We start from the raw sequence: 18237 nt of genomic DNA, 5'->3' as shown, positions 1-18237 counted from the left end.
CCAATCGATTTTGAAAATACAAATTTCCCTCCATAGATAGGCCCCTCCAAAACTAAGCCCCTCAAAAATGGCCTTTGGAAAATATAAGCCCCGGGGCTTATTTTCAGAATTTTACGGTGTCTTTCATAATAGTTTTATGTGGTAACAAGAATCTAGTCTAGCATGGCGTGACAATCCGGAAATTTTAGGAAATGGCAAATGCCACATACCGTTCTTACCAAACAAAAATTCCCAACCAAAATTTCCGAAATTTTTTTATAAATGGTAAAGAACCTAAATAGACCTTTTCACAGTTTGTGACACCATCTTAGCTGGGGGGCAAACACAGGTAAAAGGTATTTTAAAAGACATTTGTACTGAGATTATTTTCATGAACTATAAAGAAGAGATTCAGGTTATGACGACCATCAACAAATTTTTTAAGATTTCATACAAATCCTTCTAATCAACATTATGCAAATTATCATTAAATTAGAAGCCACATGGGAAGATTTATAATTCAAATTTACGGATGTCATACCTTCTTTAATAGCCTTATTTTCTGTTGAATAAATGTTATCAATAAAGCTATTCAAAGTAGTGTCAAGTGTTGGAAATCAACCTTTTTGCAGCGGCGTTATGGTGGTTCCAAGTGGGCCAAAATCCCATACATTCACTGTTAATTTTAGCTGTGTTTGCCCCTCAGCCAAGACAGCGTCAAAAACTGTGAAAAGGTCTTTTTCAGTTGAACCTCTATTTAGTGGCAACCCTGGCCTAACTAAGTTTATCAAGCACCTGATGCCCATAGAGGTGACAACAATAGAAGAACTCTTGTCAGGATGGTAAAAGTGTCAGTGGCTGCATGATCACTGGCTACTTAATAGGTGGTAGTGTAATGGAGGTTCAACTGTACTGATCACCCTACATGATGTGCGTAGGTCATTTGTCTTCATGTTAACAGAATGTAGCCCCAGTTCACTTTGTCACCTCTACCTGTTTTTATTGGATTTTGAATACAAGGGTACTTTGTTTTAGTAGCTTGCAGTATTTCAATAAAAAAAACAATGTTTACAAACATGACATCACTGTATATAATAATGGCATGTATAAGGAAGGGTTACATAGAGCATCAATAAGGAATGTATTACCAATGATTTACATTTGTTAACAAAAGCCTGTAAATATTTTTAAATATCTCCCCATCGGTAATCTTTTGGCAGTCCCTTGTTGGGCCATTCTGAACAAAATTGTTGGCAAAATAAGCCAAGTAAAGTATAGCACATACATCAGTTTGTCTGTTGTTCCTTTTATTTTGGTATTTGGTGCATACTCTAGTAACTGTTGCTGTTCTGCAGGGGGGGCTGTTGTAGCAAGGTTAATACAAGGTTAATACATGGACTGCCTACCAGGCCCTAGCCTGCGCACAGATGAAACTTAACTCTGGTTAACTAACAAGAGTTTAGTTTCGTCTGTGCGCAGGCTAACTAGGCTCCAGTTGTTCAAAGCTGGATAGCACTATCCATCAGATAAATCTCTATCCAGTGGATAAGTATGAGGGAAACCATTATTACACTATCCACTGGATAGAGCGGTTTTCACTTGACTGTCGTAAAACCAAAACCAAAGTAAATACACTAGCCAACCAAAGGGCGTAGTAAAACCAAAACCAAAACCAAAACCAATCCCTTTCAACAGTCAAGTGAAAACCGCTCTAAAGATTTATCCTGTGGATAGTCTATATCCACCTTTTGAACAACTGGGGTCAGAACAAAACAGGTGGTTAAGATATAGACATATGGTACACTGCTTACAATGTAGTTAGTGCTGGTTATTCACCTGGCCCTGGTTGTTCAAACGTTGGATAGCACTATCCACCGGATAAATCACTATCCAGCAGGTAAGTATTATGGAAATCAATTATGCTATCCGCTGGATAGTGATTTATCTGGTAGATGGCGCTATCCAATGTTTGAACAACTGTGGCCTGTGGATAATAAGAATTCACCGTGCATGTTACGTACCACGATGTTGATGTCAGATTGTTTTGCAGTGTTTTTGCTTCAATTTTTATTGCTGTATAAAAACGTGGATGTTGAACCATCCACCTTTTGGTAAACAATTGCCTGCAATACTCTGAGCTACTTACCTCACTTAAATCTTTGAGGCTCAAAGTAGCTTTTTGTGTAAATAAAAATCCACCAAAAGAAGTAAGTGTAACTTAAAATGGTGGGTCTTTCGGGTGTCGCACCCACTTTCCCTGGTGGACAAGGGATGTCCATATACCCCATTAAATCTCTGCATGGGAGCACATCAACCCACTGTGTCAATAAAACCAAACCAACATGGTGAATCAGGCAACAACAACAAACAGTCACACAGTTATAGTAAAAAAACTGGTAGAAAGACATTTGTAAATCCAAGAGCTCTGGTAGGACTTATAAAGGATAGCCAAATTGTTAATCAATCAAACTTGTAGATCGATTAGGTATTTTGAGCACTGTGAAACAGAATTTCTAGCCTATGCCAGGCTCTGGGTCAGTGCAGAAGAAGGAAAAAAGTGGGTGAGCAGTGAAAATGCAAGCAAGCAGAAAACAGCATGAGGAGAAAAGGAGAGACAATTTGTAACAATCTTTTTAAATACCTCAGTCTGCCCACTTCCTGAAAAACCATTTCATTTCAAAATGTCTAATGTAGGAGAGTTTCACATGCTGACCATGTTTATTTGATATTGCATGCAAAAAGTCAAGTGATCGACGTTAGTGTTGATGTAAACTATCAAAATTGACTAATCATACGGTATACCAAGAGCTGGTAAACTGGAATGAAGCATTGAAAGTAATGCTTACAGGCTCACTTCCTGCCTCTCCCCAGTCCCCACGCAGTTTTTGTGTAACTTTTCCTCCTAGTGCTCTGTTCTCCAACAGACATGCACCAAATAAGAACAGTGCTAGGAACTCATTAGGCAAAATGGTGTGCTTTGTAAAAACTTTTTATCTCCATGCCAATTATATTTTGTTGTTTGTCATGTGCCATCACCTGTATTATTTCTCTCATTCAAACCCCATATTGTCAGCTCCCTTAAGGATCAGCTTTTCAGTGAAAAATCATATTGTAAATACAACTTTCCATGCTGGCTAACAACCTTCACAAGAGGAACGGCGTATTTTGATTCGAGAGCTGTAAAACAGAATTTCTAGCTAATACACCACTTGCACATCTCCAATAATGCACCTAATTTGCCCCCACCCCCAAATTTTGCATAACCTTTGTTTTTCATTTCTCCTGGGTATTACAGCCGTCCCAATGGAAACTGAAAGCAATGCTTATGCAAAATTTTGGGGGGCAAATAACGGGCATTATGGTAGATATGCAAAAGGCGTATGCCAAGCTCTCGGTCAGCGAAGACGAGCGAAAAAAGTGGGCGAGCAGTGAAAATGCAAGCAAGCAAATAACTGAGTCCCTCTGCATGAGGGTAGAGGGGTGTGGATTTCCTCTCTTCTCGCTTAATCATAACGGGTTTTTCCTTTGAACACCTTGGCCAATACGGAAAAAATATACTATGCAGAAATTTTCTTTAACTATGAAGTTGTATTATTTTTTATGATGCATGAAAACACGTTACTATCGTTAATACGTTTATTCACAAAAATTAGCATTATGGATCACTGATTCGCCAGATATACTTCATATAACACGTAGACGTAAACAAATGATCTACTGATAAACTTAGAAAAAGAACATTCTTTTACACTGCACCCCATCCACTATGGGTACTTAATTATTTTAAAACTACTTCAAACAAGGATACAAACCCCCCGTTCAGAGACTCTATGCCAAATTTAATACTTATAGGGAAAAATATTGTTCGGCTCATTTGCATCAGATTTGACGATGTAACTGGGCCTACAACATGTTGAGAATGAGCTGTACTCTTAAAAGAGACCTGAAAGACTAATCACTGGTGTCCTTTGTAAACCCAAAGTGTTTTTATATCAAATATTTGAGGGTATATGCTTTGCATCTGTGTGTGCCTTGAATTTTGTGGTTTGTCTTCAAATATTGGCATTCAGGGGTTGTAAGCAGTTAAGTATATTAGTTAAATCATGCATGCCACTTGTAATGGTTGCCACGTTTTTAGGTCTCCGTAATTTTGTTTGTTTGTTATCTTAATTTAACTTAATCTTTTTGAGGCCATCATTTTCGCACATTCCTGAAGGTCCTGGCGGAAAATCAAGCCTCACTAATGAAGGAAAGTAAAAGCGGACTGGTGACTGAGGGTGGCTAAAATTCTTGGACCTATCAATTTTGAAAGGCCATAAGAGAGTCCAATAATATCAACTAAACAGCAGTGAATTGAAGATAAATGTATGTACACATGAAACAATATCTGAATTATTCATGAATTTGTGTTCCATTTTGTATATTATCAAGGTCGTATCTCCACGAAATTCTCTTGATAGTTAATACTGTTGACTTTGTATCAAGCCCACAGCTGAATCATTCCTGTTATGTTTAACATCGACAAAGTAACCAATACAGTTGAATCCAACCTGGCTTTCCTACCACAGTTATACTGCACTAATTTCATTCCCTATTTCTTTCGGGAACTTCCCGGTAGATTGAAACAATTTTCTTTTCCAAGAAAGTGTGAGAAAACGGGATTCCTGTTTAATCTTAATGACTAAATAATTCTGCTTATCAAAAGAGACGAGTAAGGTTTCTGCCTTCTATTCACATATTTAACAAGAAGATATGAAGACATATTTACAAGGAAATACACAAGCTGTCACATTTTTCAGCTTGCTGTCTCGCATCCAATCCAAGCGATGGCAGATATCATATCCCACAAATGAGATGAACAACTGAAGGCAAGAAACGCTTATTCAATTTTATCACCTTTGCTCCCAGCATTAATAACGAAACCTACATGAGCTCAGAGTTGGTTCTCCTTCACCTCATACAAGTCGAGTTAAACTTCTTGGGTAAACACAACAATTCTTTAACACCTGTTAAAAAGGCTTCACTGTTCCTCGGGGAGGATCAGTTGATTTGCAGCATACGGGTATAGCCATCACATTCACCTGTTGGATTGTTTATTGTTTTTAATCTTAAAAACAAGATTCCAACGGGTAAATGCAACGGCAATACGCGTGAGTCAGTGAAAATGAATCCACCACTCTAAATACTAACGTAATTAAATCCAAAGAATTAAGCAAATAGCCTAAAAATTCAATTTAGATAACTAATGAACTATCATAGCCTAACTTTCCTGTGGAAAGCGACATAATTATTATCTTCTTTGCATTCACAGCAAACCGTTATAAATTATGATCAATAGTAGGCTGCAAACAATCACATTTTGTGTTCAATTTGCGTCACCATAACAGGTCCCTCAGCATTTTAAACACGTCAGAAATTTATATTAGTTGAGATGACCTTCTCATCTTGAAACCCACAGTTAAAATTCTACACTAACCTAGACCATAATACATCACAGTCACCTTCGTACACCTCGTTATTACAAAGAGAAGTAGAAACCTCTGGTGAAGAAACCGGAGGTGTATGGATTATTGTGTACTCATGGGTGTACTCCATGGTGGGAGATAACTGTAAAAACTGATAACTATAACAAGTTATTTTACTAGTATGTTTAAGCTACATTTTCATGAAGTTTCTTATTGGTAGCGGTTTCGTCCTCGGCCAGACGACCTGTAAAGAAAAAATTTTTTGTTAACCACATGATAACTCTAACAGAAGTTTCGTGTCTCAATGGTTACGGCTCTTTCTGGTACCTGATATTCAAACTGCAACATACAATGTTATATACTGCAACATGCAATAATATATAGACAATAAATTCTTTTCAAGAAAATAGGGAGATTTAGAATTTTGATGTTTGTGGCAAACGGCGAGCATGAGTTTGTGCCACGTGACAAAGTTTTCCTTTTACTTGTCTCAGTTTACTGTAGCTTCTAACATCTTCAAAACGATAAGTAGATTCATGCCAGTTTTATCAATAAGAATTTGTTTTGGACAGTGTTTAGCTGCTCATTTCCTAATCTGACGTTTGCCATTTGCTCTAAACATAATTCTTAAGGCACAAATAATTGATAAAAAAGACTAAATATATAAAATTCTTTCATTTCCTTTACGTTTCACATGTAGCAGTGCCACTACACTTTACTGTCACAGTGAAAAAAAACACACAAATCTCGTTCAATCTACAGGTAGTGATGGTCTTTATTTGCTGCTGAATCACTTTCTCAGTTCTAACTATGATCAACATGAATCTCTGAATGATCTGAAATAAAATTTCAAATTGTATACAGCAGCATACCTGGCGGCTCTTTCCTTCTGCAATCTACGTAGATCATCTTGCTGCTGTTTAAGCTGTTTTCCAAGACTTTCCATCTGATGTTCATGATGATCTTGAAACTGTTCTAGCGACTGAGGTCCAGTGTGTTGACTCAGTAAATTGGACATTGTTACACGAGCTTTCAGCTCCTCGTCCTGCATATGATGTGATATTTCTTCAACCTTGTCACGCAGTACTTGGATAGATGCATACAGGTTCTCATCTCCACCCTGTCAAAAATATCAAAGCAAGGTTACAAGAAGCTAACAAGGAGCACAAATTAACAGGAACCGTTGACCACTGCTACAATTCAACAGAACGAACCCACAAGGTCCCCAGTCCTCTACTCATTCTCTACGATACAGAATGTCAATAATTACATTCTTGATTTTCCTGTGAGTTTTCGTTTGTTCTTTTTTTAACTTAACCCTAACTCACAATCAAGGAAAAAATTGGTGACGAAGACAGTAGATAAAGGTTGTAAGACGTTTTCAAAGAGAAAATAACTGTAGTGTCCATAATACGTTTAGAGTAGGGAATGAAAACTTAAGGTTAAAAATCACTTGTACTGTACGTACACTTGTAACTTCTCCAACTGTGTGCTGTGTTTGAATCACGTGGATTGGAATTTTCTACTGGTCTGTGTTTATTTTACAGTTAATTTGTTACCTTTCACAAGAGGCATACGGAAGATTATATTCTAGTAATTTTTCTATGCTCATATTATGTAACCAATGCATGGTTCCAGGTGAAGGGTGCTGAAGAAGGGGAGGAGGTTAATGCCAGCTTACCATAGCACTTCTGATGTCAATATGAACCAGTAAGGAACTCAGTTCATACTCATCACTGTAAGCATTCTTCAGTGGAACGGACCTGTAACCTGCATACAACAACAAAAAAGTGCAAAGAAATAAAACATGACAAGATGATTAATTTCTAGACAAAGATGCGATAACCGTCCCGTCACAGGCATCGGCATCTTTCATACAGTCAGCTCTCAGGAAGTACGTGATATATGAACATGGTGGCGCACCGCCCCCTTGCCCTCCATGAGTCTCAGTCTTCATAGTTCCAAAGGTAGTGCGCCGCCTTCCCGTCGTTTGGGAGACGACAGAGGTTCGAATCCTGTCAGGGATTCAAGACACCACGACAAGAAGACAAACCTTTGTTTACCTTTGCTGGGATATGAAAACAATGCTGTAACTATAGGGAAAAAATTCAAACTGACTTGATTTAAGAAAAAGAAGATTGAGCTCCTTAGCTGACCACTCTAACCTGGCAAAGCATGTTTCTCAAAGTTCTGTAGGTTGTAACCCTTCTTTGCCCTCAAAGAATTTGTAAAAGTAACAATTCTCCCCCTTGGTTAGAAGTAACTCTACTGTGACTATGACAATAAATTATATAAGGGAGTTTATGCAGCTAGGTCACCTATAAAAGGCATTTTTTCCTCAAACTTCAAATAAGTCCTGTCTCGATATACCTATTGGTTAACATGCAAAAGGAATCATATTTTCTTCTGGCACGTTAACTAACAAATACATACCAGTTTTCAAGCTACACATAGGAAAGATGGCATGTCCGATGAAATTCGGTTCACCAAACATATCTTCATCATTGACGACGAAGCGAAGGTAGGCAAGAGGAGGATTGATAACATCAACATCAAATTTAACCCACCAAACAGGATTCAAACCATTATCAGCTAAAATAAAACAAAGCCAAGTTTTGTTACAGTCTGGACCTCCATGCTTCTTTCAAAACTCAGTAAGAATTTTTAGCACCCATTTACAGAAATTCAGTTCCTTTTGATTAGACGAAATATTTAGCTGAAAAGCCAGTGCAACGACCCAGGTTTAAGAGAAATTTATAACAAAATATTTCCCTGTGTAAGGACATGCAAGTGCAGATTACAAACAGTAATTGAGTCGTTTAATCAGAGACCCAGCCATAATGACCCAAAAAGGTCCAGAAAAAACAGGTAGGGGTGGAGCTAGCCTAATTAACCCTCAAGAAACTGGCTCCAGAGTACAGGGGAGACAAGCAAATATTTCTTGAATTTGCTCATCATAGACAAGTCAGACAAGTCAATGTCATGTGAGTCCTTTGTTTCTGTTTCTCTTGTCTTTTGGCAAAGGCACGTTTACAGATTTGAGGTCACAATGAAATCACACGAGATTCAAAAAAAAAAAAAAGAAAGAGAGACACTTTCATTCTTGGAATCTTTAGTTGGAAAGGTCCGTTGGTTCTTATTACACAGTCTAACGATGATATTGGAAGAGAAGGGAGTTTACGTTTAGTTTCTGTCTTGAATTTGAAGTTGTCATATGGTGCCCCCACAATCTCAACCTCTACAAAGGGGGACGCTATTCCACGCCCTGACTTCACCAAATGTCTTGCTGAGATAATCTGCAAAAGACAATTCAAGGTATTTCATTTAATCTAGAGGCGACTAATGATTCTACTCACAAGCAAAAAAATGAGTAATCAAACAACTATTACATACAGCTTAAATCAGCGGCACAATCTCGTTGGATTTAATACAAACAATGTTGCAAAAGCATTTCATTTTGAGTGTGGAAAGAAAGTTTGAAACTGACAGCAAATCTCGCGCCAATTTGCCGACAAATTAATCAGGACTTAAAACGTATTTTAAATATCACTGGTTTATTCAAACATTCTTAGCTATCGTTTTGAGCAAAATTAATGAATGGTTTGTTTTAACGGGACCCACTCAAAAACTGCTGCAATATCCGTAGTTAGGATGAGGTGGGGGACGGGAGGGGGAAGGGGCGAGAACTGCTATAGAGGGTGCCGAGACCTAAACGTTACTAGAACTGGCTGAATAATCAAGCAGGCTATGCCGTGTGTTCCCCGGGGCCATGCTGACAATTTTAGGAAGTGACTTGATGCTAACTTAGGCTTTTGTGCGTGTTTTCCCTAATGAGAATAGAGGAGCTACTGACTTACTGTTAGTGTAAGAGTCAATGGTTCGACACCAGCAGCATCTCTATCATAAAGGTCGAATTTATCATTCCTGATGCATTCAGGCTGTAAAACGTAGCCACACCTACAATGTTCAAACAAAGAAATCAACAGTCAGACAAGTGAGAACTCTGCTTGAAACCTCCCTTATTTTCAGCAATCAAGAGTTCTAGAGAGTGGCAAAATTCAGATAATTTTGCAGGCTGTTTTGCATGCATTCCCTCCCCCAGGACAATGCCTCTGGGAAAGATGGTAACCAGACTTGTTCAAAATGGTTGGAATTCAGCCACGGATCCACTCTATATAAAAAAAAAACAAAGAAGGAGAAACAGTCACCTTCCGTTGTCGAGAAATTTACCATGGTTCAGCTGCATTGCTCGATCTGAAAATACACAAACATATGACAAGACGAGTGACAAGGTTCAAGACGAAGAAAGAAAAGTGCAAACCTTTAACCATAGTGTCATAAATGGTAGTAAATTAACCGTACTGCACCAAGATTTTGTTACCTGGTGTTTGGTAATTGAGTGCACACAACTGCACTCCATGATTCCACATTGACACTGGATCATAGTTGGATGAGTCTATTCTGCTCCCCCTGGGATACACTCTGCTGAACTGTTTCCTATGATATCTACACTCCTGTTAAAGAATTCTGACTCACGCCACAAAAACATTGTGTTGCCTAGCATAACTGCAGTAACCTATAGCACCTAAAACAATCTTTTGCAGACAAAAATGTTTTTCCTGTGAAAGGGCTAGTAACTCAACTTGGTTCCCTGTGTGCTTCTCTGCGTAATTTTAAGGCAGCAACCCTAAATTGCCTTGCAAAAAATGACTTTGGAAATCAATACTCATCTTTGGGTTGGAATTTAAAATAATAAAAAAAAAGACTTATGAAAAACAAGGACCTATAATAACTATCACCTGCTTTCTGTAAAATAGTTCAGAAAGGATATTTAATAAACACTTTGCTCCATCTCTTGCTAACAAACCGTTCTAGTCTTGTTTCTGGGAATGAAGACATCTCATAATGTCTACCAGACACATCTGCCACAACAAAAATAATAATAAATCAGCAAAAAATCTTGTTATAAGAGATCCCGTCAAGTCCAGTGAATATGGTTTAGGGAAAATCTCCCTTATTACTACGAGCTTGATGGTTAATGCAAGCAAAACAAAAATGAGTTATAAGGTGTCAGAAAGTTCTTGATACATTTTGAATCATTCCAGCCTCAACTTACTTTCTATATCAAATGGTATGGGCTGACAGTAGACCACCAAGTCAGACAGCTCCTGGCTCAAGTTTGACTGTCTAACCATTCTTTGTACTATGGCTTGCCTCTCATCTGCCATTTGTTGCAGAACTGGTAACCATTCATGTAAATCCTAAATGTAAAATGTAAATGTAAATATCATATTATCCACTCCCCTCAGGGCTTTTCAGGGATAATTCACAACACTGGTTGGGGGACTTTGCCAGCCTGCTTAAGGTGCAGTTTACAAGTAATGAAGGAATGAGTAATGATATCCCCATACATGAGAGTGAAAGTGAGATAGACACCACTACACCAGGCAGTACCTGCCCTTCTCTTTACGAAGAGTGTGTGGGTTCTTGAACGTCCCACAGATTTTTTATTACATGTGCAAGGACTTGTGAGACGGGGCCTACGGTTTAACGTCCTTATCCGAGAAGACTAGAAAGTCAAACCGTTTGCAGATGTTATTACAAAGGCAGCACTTTCTCCTCAGTTATTTAAAGTCCGTGAGTGTTGGTCCGGCCGGGGTTTGAACGGACGGCCTCTCGCTCAGCAGACCGGCGTTTATCACATTGAGCTAACCGGGCAGCGGAAATAAAGGCCAATTGGCTGTACCTGCAGTATGTCAGTTGAATTTCACCATTATTCAATATAATCCCTCATAATTATCACTCCTTTCACAACCGATGGGGTCTAGAGGGTAGTCAAGGAAGGGGAGCACTGCTTACAATCAGTACATTTTGAACTAGTCCCAAGGAAAACAGTCATGTGTGTGAAGTTCAGTACAGAAAAACCCCACGACTACGAACCTGGATTTTTCCAAGTTAGCCTAAACAAGTTCTTGTATAAATGGTAGTTAGCACACATTTAGGCTATGTAGGTTCTTAAATAAGTTCTTAGTTTCCAAAGAAGAAAAAATACAATATAGCTAAGAGTATCTGGTGGTTTAATTGACATATCTTATATTTGTCTGAGTATCCAGAAGTTTTTCATAGATTTTAGAAAATAAGAACCTGTTTCAAATTCTAGGCTAAACAGGTTCTTAAATAGAGGAGGCTTAACTGTCAAAATTTAGCCTAAAGGGTTCTTAAAACCCAGGTTTTCAGACGCAGGGTTTTACTTTGTACCTCCTGAGATTCTCCTGCAGCTTCCAGCAGAACTTGTCCATCACGTCTGGAAATTCGAATAATGTGTGTCTGGCCTCCTTTGGGTGGTAATGGTTCTATGAAGTTCAGGGCAATAATACAGATAAGCAGGGAAGCAAAATTAATATTAGATGCAAGGGTGTTAAATGCTTGAAATGACCTCAGTCAATGCAAGAACGTTTTTGTTTGCAAATTAACCATAAGTAAATACAGTGTCAACAAAACAGAACAACAGCTTTTTGAGTTAAGAATCATAACACATTACAGTATAGCTTAAGATATAAGAGACTGCCCTGAGCATTAAACGAAAACAAGGTAGTACTACTTTTATAAATGCTTGACAGCTCGACAGTTAAAAGAGTGTATTCATATTTTAAGTTAAAACTTCAAGTTGTGTTAAACAACATAATTATAGTAAGTGAAAACACAGGAAGCCCTGAAATGCTACATCTTATTACCTTCATTAGCACCATGCAGTAATTTACATACCAACTGAACATCCTTGAAGATCTATGCTTCCTTTTTGCAGATCACCTAATGGGGACACTTCTTGAGGCTACATAAAAGCAACAAAGACAATTAATTACACGTCCATATAATCTGTTCATCATCCTCTTGTACAATACAGGGTGAGGCACGATTCTTTGGCTTAAGACTGCTTTCACATAATACTTTTTGTATATCTCCGTGAGCCCAGACAAAAGAACATTGAATTACAACAAATGTTGCATTAATTACTCACTTCTGAAAAATCATCTGTGCAGCCATTCTGGAATTTATTCATCTTGGCCTCTTCCTCTGCAACATAATTGATCTCTTCACAATAGTTGGCTGGAAAGAATTTTTGTTTCTGGCCTCCATAATCACCAATCCACCTGAATAAGCACAGGGATCAAACAGATCTTGTTAGATGATACTCCCTAAAATGATGTCCTTGATCCCTTCCCTTCAAGATCAAAGTGGATAATACAGAAATGTTATGTTATGATGTAGCTTAACTGGAGAGCCTGTGGACAAATTCCTAATGCGTATTCAGCATTACTTCTACGATCAATCGTACTGTATGATTTCAGTATGTCGCAGTTAGCACAATGAATTGAAGGTTCACTCAAGACTATGCAAGCCAGGCAACAGCAGAAACAACTTGAAACATGAAAGATCATGCCAGGTAAAAGTTCTTACCATCCTCCATCCTCCTTGCTCACGTTTGTTATAAATGCTCCTCTACAAAATGACATCTCATCGTGATTCTGAGCTTCATAATCCCACAATGCTCTACAAGCAGGCTATTGAAAAAAGATGCTTAATTTCAACATAACCCTTACAGATCACCCCTAGTAAAGTAAACTTGATCTTTGCACTTTGTGTTGGATAATTTTTAAACATTTAATTGATTAAATTGAGACAAAAATTTGTTATTAATTAAAAAATAGCATAATTTCAGTGCATTTTCCTGACCTTGGTTATAAACTTATTAGGCTCGTGATAATGAGTTCCACTTCCATAAATTGCTTCTTCCTCTGGTGACTAAAAGAAATTCCCATCTTTTTAGCAATAAAATAATTAATGAACTATTAATTTAATTTCCTTTGAAAAGGTAGAGGATTATCAAAAGGGTATAAGGTATGATGAGATTCAAATAATCAAATGATCTTTTCTTTTCTTTCCTTCTTTTCTTTTTTTCATTTCTAGACAAGACTGTGTTCAGAAATTGAGTTTTCAAAATTTATGGTAAAATTAATGTTACTCTTCCTCTTTTCCCAGAAGAGGAGGGAATGGGTAATTGATTTATTTCTTTCTGACCAAGCAAACAAATCAGAAATCCTTTTACTCTTCATAAATGGCTGTCAAAAAAGTGATCAACAAATCCAAAACATTTTGATGACAAAGAAGAAACTTACTTGACCAACTTTTGATAACACCTAAAGAAGAAATAAAGTGATATAACAATGTGAGACTGACCCCTAGCGGCAGGAAAACATACAACCTCTATCCCTACTACAACCTTTCAACCTTCCCCTAGATGTGATGCTAGTCCCTTACAGTGTTAAAACCCTGACATTAAGTTCTAGTGGTCAGTTGTAAATTATAATAGTGTGGCAGCTGCATGTAAGGGAACAACAGAGGTAAATAAAGCAGGACATATTGACCAAGTGAGCAAGCAACATATATCTTCCAGCCCTTGGTCTTTATCATAATTACATTTTGTGATACTTTTGCAATGAAAAATATCACACAGCAAGAAGTTATTTTTTTCTTTTTTCACCTTATAAATTCATTACCATAATCTGACAAGTCACTACATTCAACTGATCTGAAAAAAATTTTAACCATAAAGATCGCTTTACATCCATAAAATCTACATTACAGTGCAACTATATAACTGGGGCCACCTAGACAAAGTTGACCAATTGCATGACAGGAAAATAACAATACATTCCAAGAAAGTTACTTGTAAATCATAATTACCACGAAACAAGATCGACAACATGGATCAAAATCAACTAATCACAATCTACAGATGTGGCCTTTTGAACCTGAAGATAGCCCTAGTTTCCTAAGAGGTCCGTTAGGGTGTCGATTGAGGTGAAAAACGTAAACGTTGGTCATATTTTTAACTTGAGGTCACTTGATATTGCAAAATGCCGCAATGGTAGCGAAGAAATTGCTGGTAGATGACAAAATAGCAGCTTAGTGTCAAACAAATACATCTCCTGGGTGTTATATGTAAAGTTTCGAATATAAAAACATTGTCTGGTGAAACATTTCCCTTTCTTAAAAAATGTTTACTATCAATTTTCAAATCATGTGCTTCGAGTACTTTATTGTTTTGTTACGAGCTGCTGATTGGCTCACAACCCACTTCCTTGGAATGTATTGTTATTTTCCTGTAATCCGATTTGGCTACTTTGTCTAGGTGGCCCCAGTTACAGCATGTGGCACTGCAAAATGTATAAAAGCAAATTAAACTCAAGTTGCTTACATCTTCATTGATTTGGTATCTGAGTTTCATTCCTTTGTACAGTGGATGTCTCATGTAAAACTCAACCAGTTCAACCAAACTTTCAAACTGAGCTGTGCCTATTGTATAAAGGCGACCTTCACGCTTTATTCGGCAGTGTTTAATCTTGCCTTCAGCTCTGCAATTTAACAGAATTAGGACACATTAAAGTGTGGATGTGGTTATAAGTCCTGAGTTTGGTTATGCAGATAACTAAGTCTAAATGACGAAGTCATACATGTAAGAAAATCTTATTAATAATATATTAGTTACAATGATGACCTTGTTATTACTCATGGTGTCCCTCAGAGCTCTGTCCTAGGCCCTCTCTTATTTCTTCTGTATATTATTAATGACTTCCGTAATGATAGCAAACTCTTTGACTTTCACATTTTTGAAGATGATACTAATTTATTGCAAATCGCAGTCTATCTGAATTGGAGGTCATAATTAATAATCAAAAGCCAACAAATCACATAGTTAAACTAGTATTTCTAACGGGAGATAAGACAAGAAAAGTTCATTAAATATTTAGAATTACATTATGAGTCCCACTTCCATGTTGTATTGGAATACATTCTAAAATTAGATATATATATATATATATATATACATATTGGTTATATTTACTAGCTAATTTATACAGATACCTTCTTGGTTTATAGCTAAATTACCTGGGCAAATACATATCAAACCTCTCTAAAGACACTTACTACCATTCAGAAGAAAGCAGTTAGGAGAATTACCTTCTCTGATTATAATTTTCATTCTAGTCCTCTCTTTCCTGAGTTAGGGCTACTTAAATTTTGTGATTTAATATATCTAGACAATGCTCCTTATATGTACAAATTTTACTAAAACAGTTTTCCTAGCACTTTTAATAACTTTTTTAAAACCATTAAAAAAGTACATCAATATAAAACAAGACTGGCCTCTAAGAAGTCTCACTATTTACTTAAAGCTAGGACCAATTGCAGAAAATTTAATATCCGTTTCAGCAGTGCTAAACCTTGGAATTCTGTTCCTGAAGATCTTAAATCAGAGAGTCGTTCTTGTTTCAAAAAGCTCTTAAAAGAATCTCTTATCTCTAAATGTTTATTGGTTCTTTGATGTACTTTTTTCACAGCTGATTATGTACACAGGCGATGCTGCTTAGTTTTTTGTTTCTGTTTTGTTTTGTCTTTTTTTCTTTAGGTGTGTTATGTGTGTATTTCTTTATTTAATACATATGTAAATACTTTTCTCAGAATGGTCAGCCACTTAGCACGACAAGCATCTGTTATTTCTATGTGGCTGTGCTCTCTACCTTGCTAATTGTCAACATGTAGTTTACCTCTCTTCTTTTTCCCGGAGCACTAATTAATATTGACTGTTGTTGTTATTGTTGTTGTTGGTTTTGAATTATTGAATTAAACTAATGCAAATAATAATAAATGGAAAACTGCAATAAATTTTAACCTAAATGAGATGGCATATGATTCATCACGCTGCATCGCAGCCTCTGACTGTTCTGCTGTTGGTTGATCAGCTTCTTTTCTTCTCACCAGGAAGGCACCATTTTTTCTCACCCTCTTCAACATATCTTCTGCCTCGTCTCTTTTGAGATTAGCATGGTACCAACTAAAAGTTGAGAAAAATAAGATGCCATGCATGACTGTACTAGCAGAACAAACAATTGCTGTGTATAGCTGCGATTAACAATTTTTAAGCAGGAGTTTCGTGTAAAGATTACACATCTGTTGGAATACACTGCACGTGGGCAACTATATTTTATTATCCTCACTGGAATAGAACCAAGATATTTTCATGGAAGGTTCAGCTCTTCAAAGAGCTAAAGGGTGCCCACATTGCACGTTTGAAATCCTGGGTGCCCTGCAGCAGTTGACAGTTCTATAAGCACTAAAAGCAGTATTTCCAGCTGCCCAATCTTTCAAGCCAGGTGCTTCCAACCTACAGTAGTTTGATTCTCAATTTCATCTGTTGCATAACCCTTTATAGTACTTTCATTATGTCATTGAATTGACTGAATTTCATTTTGAACTACAAAATTTAAAAACTAAGCACTTATATTTAGATGGAAGTAAAAAATGTTAGTGAATGATACAGAAAATCCTTGTAGAACAAAACAATGTGTTTCAGTGTACTTACTCTTTTTCAAGATGTGCATTTGGCTGATGTACATGTCATCAATGATGCAGGGAAAAGAAAAAAATAATTCAATGTTGTAAATATTATGATACATGGTTAAAATCAATACCATATCGCATCCATGAAATATTACTATGGTGTCAAAGTGACACATTTTCAGGACAGATTTTTTTTGGTTTGCATATTCACTGTTAAAAATCAGTACCAACATTTTTCTTGAAACATCAGTGTTTTGGGTAAATTAATGTTCACCTACTTAATAGTATCAGTCACCTGGGGTATTGCTTCTGTCAATGTGAGTTCAAAGTTCATACTTTTGAGAGGATGAGACTGATAGAAATTGATGAGGCTGTATAAACTGTCAAACGTCACTTGATCAACCAGGTAATACTTTGTCTGTCCACACTCTTGCTTGGATTTGATACGGCAGTGTTGAACTTTGCCTTTTCGCCTGATTATTTCAGGGAAAAAGAAAAACAATGAACAGATGTAAAACACAACATTCCAATTTAGGTTCATCTCTACAGGTCTTCAAGAAAAACTTTTAATTCCATCTTGTCCTTTGGGCAAGAAGCTCTCACATTTTGTTTCTCCACTAGGCCCACATCTCACTGGTCTTTATAATGGTTTTGTTAGAGGATGACTTCCCTGCTGGACCCACACTCATTATGTAAGTATGTAAGTATGTAAGTAGGCCTGATGCATTTAAAATTGCATCATACAAAAGCATTTGTACTCCAGTGAATGGCATAATCCTACTTATTGAGGGAAAACTACTTTAATCAGCTCATAAAACAAACTGTAACAATTTGGATTACAATCAATGGTCATGCTGAAAGGACAATAAGAACTGTTTTATTGCCAGTAATAAACACTACAATTCAACTAATAAAAAACAACCTTTAGCCTTAAGTTATGGAGTGTAAACTACTAGTGAAAAGTAAGTTGGAATACAGTATTCATTCCTCCAAAAATAGTAACTAGCTTACCAGAATGACAGTGAAAAATCCCCAACAAAAGTTGTACTTTCTCGCACCAGAAAAGAGCCATCTCCACGATTAAACTGATTTAGAAGGATTTCAGCTGCTTTTCGTCCATCTGCAAGCTTGCCATGAAACCATCTAAAACAGACGCCATTAGATTACTATAAGAGTATCTAAAATTAACTAATTTAAACATGGGTAAGACAAGAGACAACAATCTTAGTATTAATTTTCAGACATCATATATTTTTTGAGAGATGTCTGTAAAAATACCACCCACTTAATCCCTTACAGTGTTGAGTTTTCCATTTCAAAATGATAATAGGCCTTTTGCATTAGTTGATCATGTGATCAGCTTCCTGTTTGCCGTAAACGTGAATTATCT

At 36.9% G+C, this 18237-nt stretch overlaps 1 protein-coding gene and 1 long non-coding RNA gene across 2 annotated transcripts in view; one reads left to right on the top strand and one right to left on the bottom strand.

The window, feature by feature from the left end:
- The first annotated feature begins 202 nt into the window (after positions 1 to 202).
- Positions 203 to 1059, top strand: LOC140926457 (uncharacterized). The gene is made up of 2 exons (XR_012164425.1): positions 203 to 917; positions 948 to 1059. It is a non-coding gene; the product is annotated as an uncharacterized lncRNA (long non-coding RNA).
- Positions 1060 to 3601: 2542 nt separating this feature from the next.
- LOC140927315 (1-phosphatidylinositol 4,5-bisphosphate phosphodiesterase gamma-1-like) overlaps positions 3602 to 18237 on the bottom strand; it is a 37183-nt gene continuing 22547 nt past the window's right edge. Inside the window, exons 19-39 of the mRNA XM_073376940.1 lie at positions 17859 to 17990; positions 17143 to 17320; positions 16870 to 16892; positions 16180 to 16341; positions 14704 to 14860; positions 13622 to 13642; positions 13179 to 13247; positions 12903 to 13006; positions 12463 to 12595; positions 12210 to 12276; positions 11703 to 11797; positions 10561 to 10705; positions 10276 to 10366; positions 9826 to 9950; positions 9653 to 9698; positions 9302 to 9401; positions 8626 to 8740; positions 7878 to 8036; positions 7126 to 7214; positions 6317 to 6564; positions 3602 to 5688 (exon numbers count right to left, since the gene is read on the bottom strand). Of these exons, the coding sequence (XP_073233041.1) occupies positions 5655 to 5688; positions 6317 to 6564; positions 7126 to 7214; positions 7878 to 8036; positions 8626 to 8740; positions 9302 to 9401; positions 9653 to 9698; positions 9826 to 9950; positions 10276 to 10366; positions 10561 to 10705; positions 11703 to 11797; positions 12210 to 12276; positions 12463 to 12595; positions 12903 to 13006; positions 13179 to 13247; positions 13622 to 13642; positions 14704 to 14860; positions 16180 to 16341; positions 16870 to 16892; positions 17143 to 17320; positions 17859 to 17990 (2293 nt within the window). The 3' untranslated portion in view covers positions 3602 to 5654. The remainder of the gene's footprint in view (positions 5689 to 6316; positions 6565 to 7125; positions 7215 to 7877; positions 8037 to 8625; positions 8741 to 9301; positions 9402 to 9652; positions 9699 to 9825; positions 9951 to 10275; positions 10367 to 10560; positions 10706 to 11702; positions 11798 to 12209; positions 12277 to 12462; positions 12596 to 12902; positions 13007 to 13178; positions 13248 to 13621; positions 13643 to 14703; positions 14861 to 16179; positions 16342 to 16869; positions 16893 to 17142; positions 17321 to 17858; positions 17991 to 18237) is intronic.

The sequence above is a fragment of the Porites lutea genome, chromosome 2 (genome assembly GCF_958299795.1).
Source record: "Porites lutea chromosome 2, jaPorLute2.1, whole genome shotgun sequence".
In the NCBI taxonomy this organism is placed as follows: domain Eukaryota; kingdom Metazoa; phylum Cnidaria; class Anthozoa; order Scleractinia; family Poritidae; genus Porites; species Porites lutea.
The sequence above is the reverse complement of the archived record's forward strand: the minus strand, read 5'-3'. Positions and strand labels throughout refer to the sequence as shown.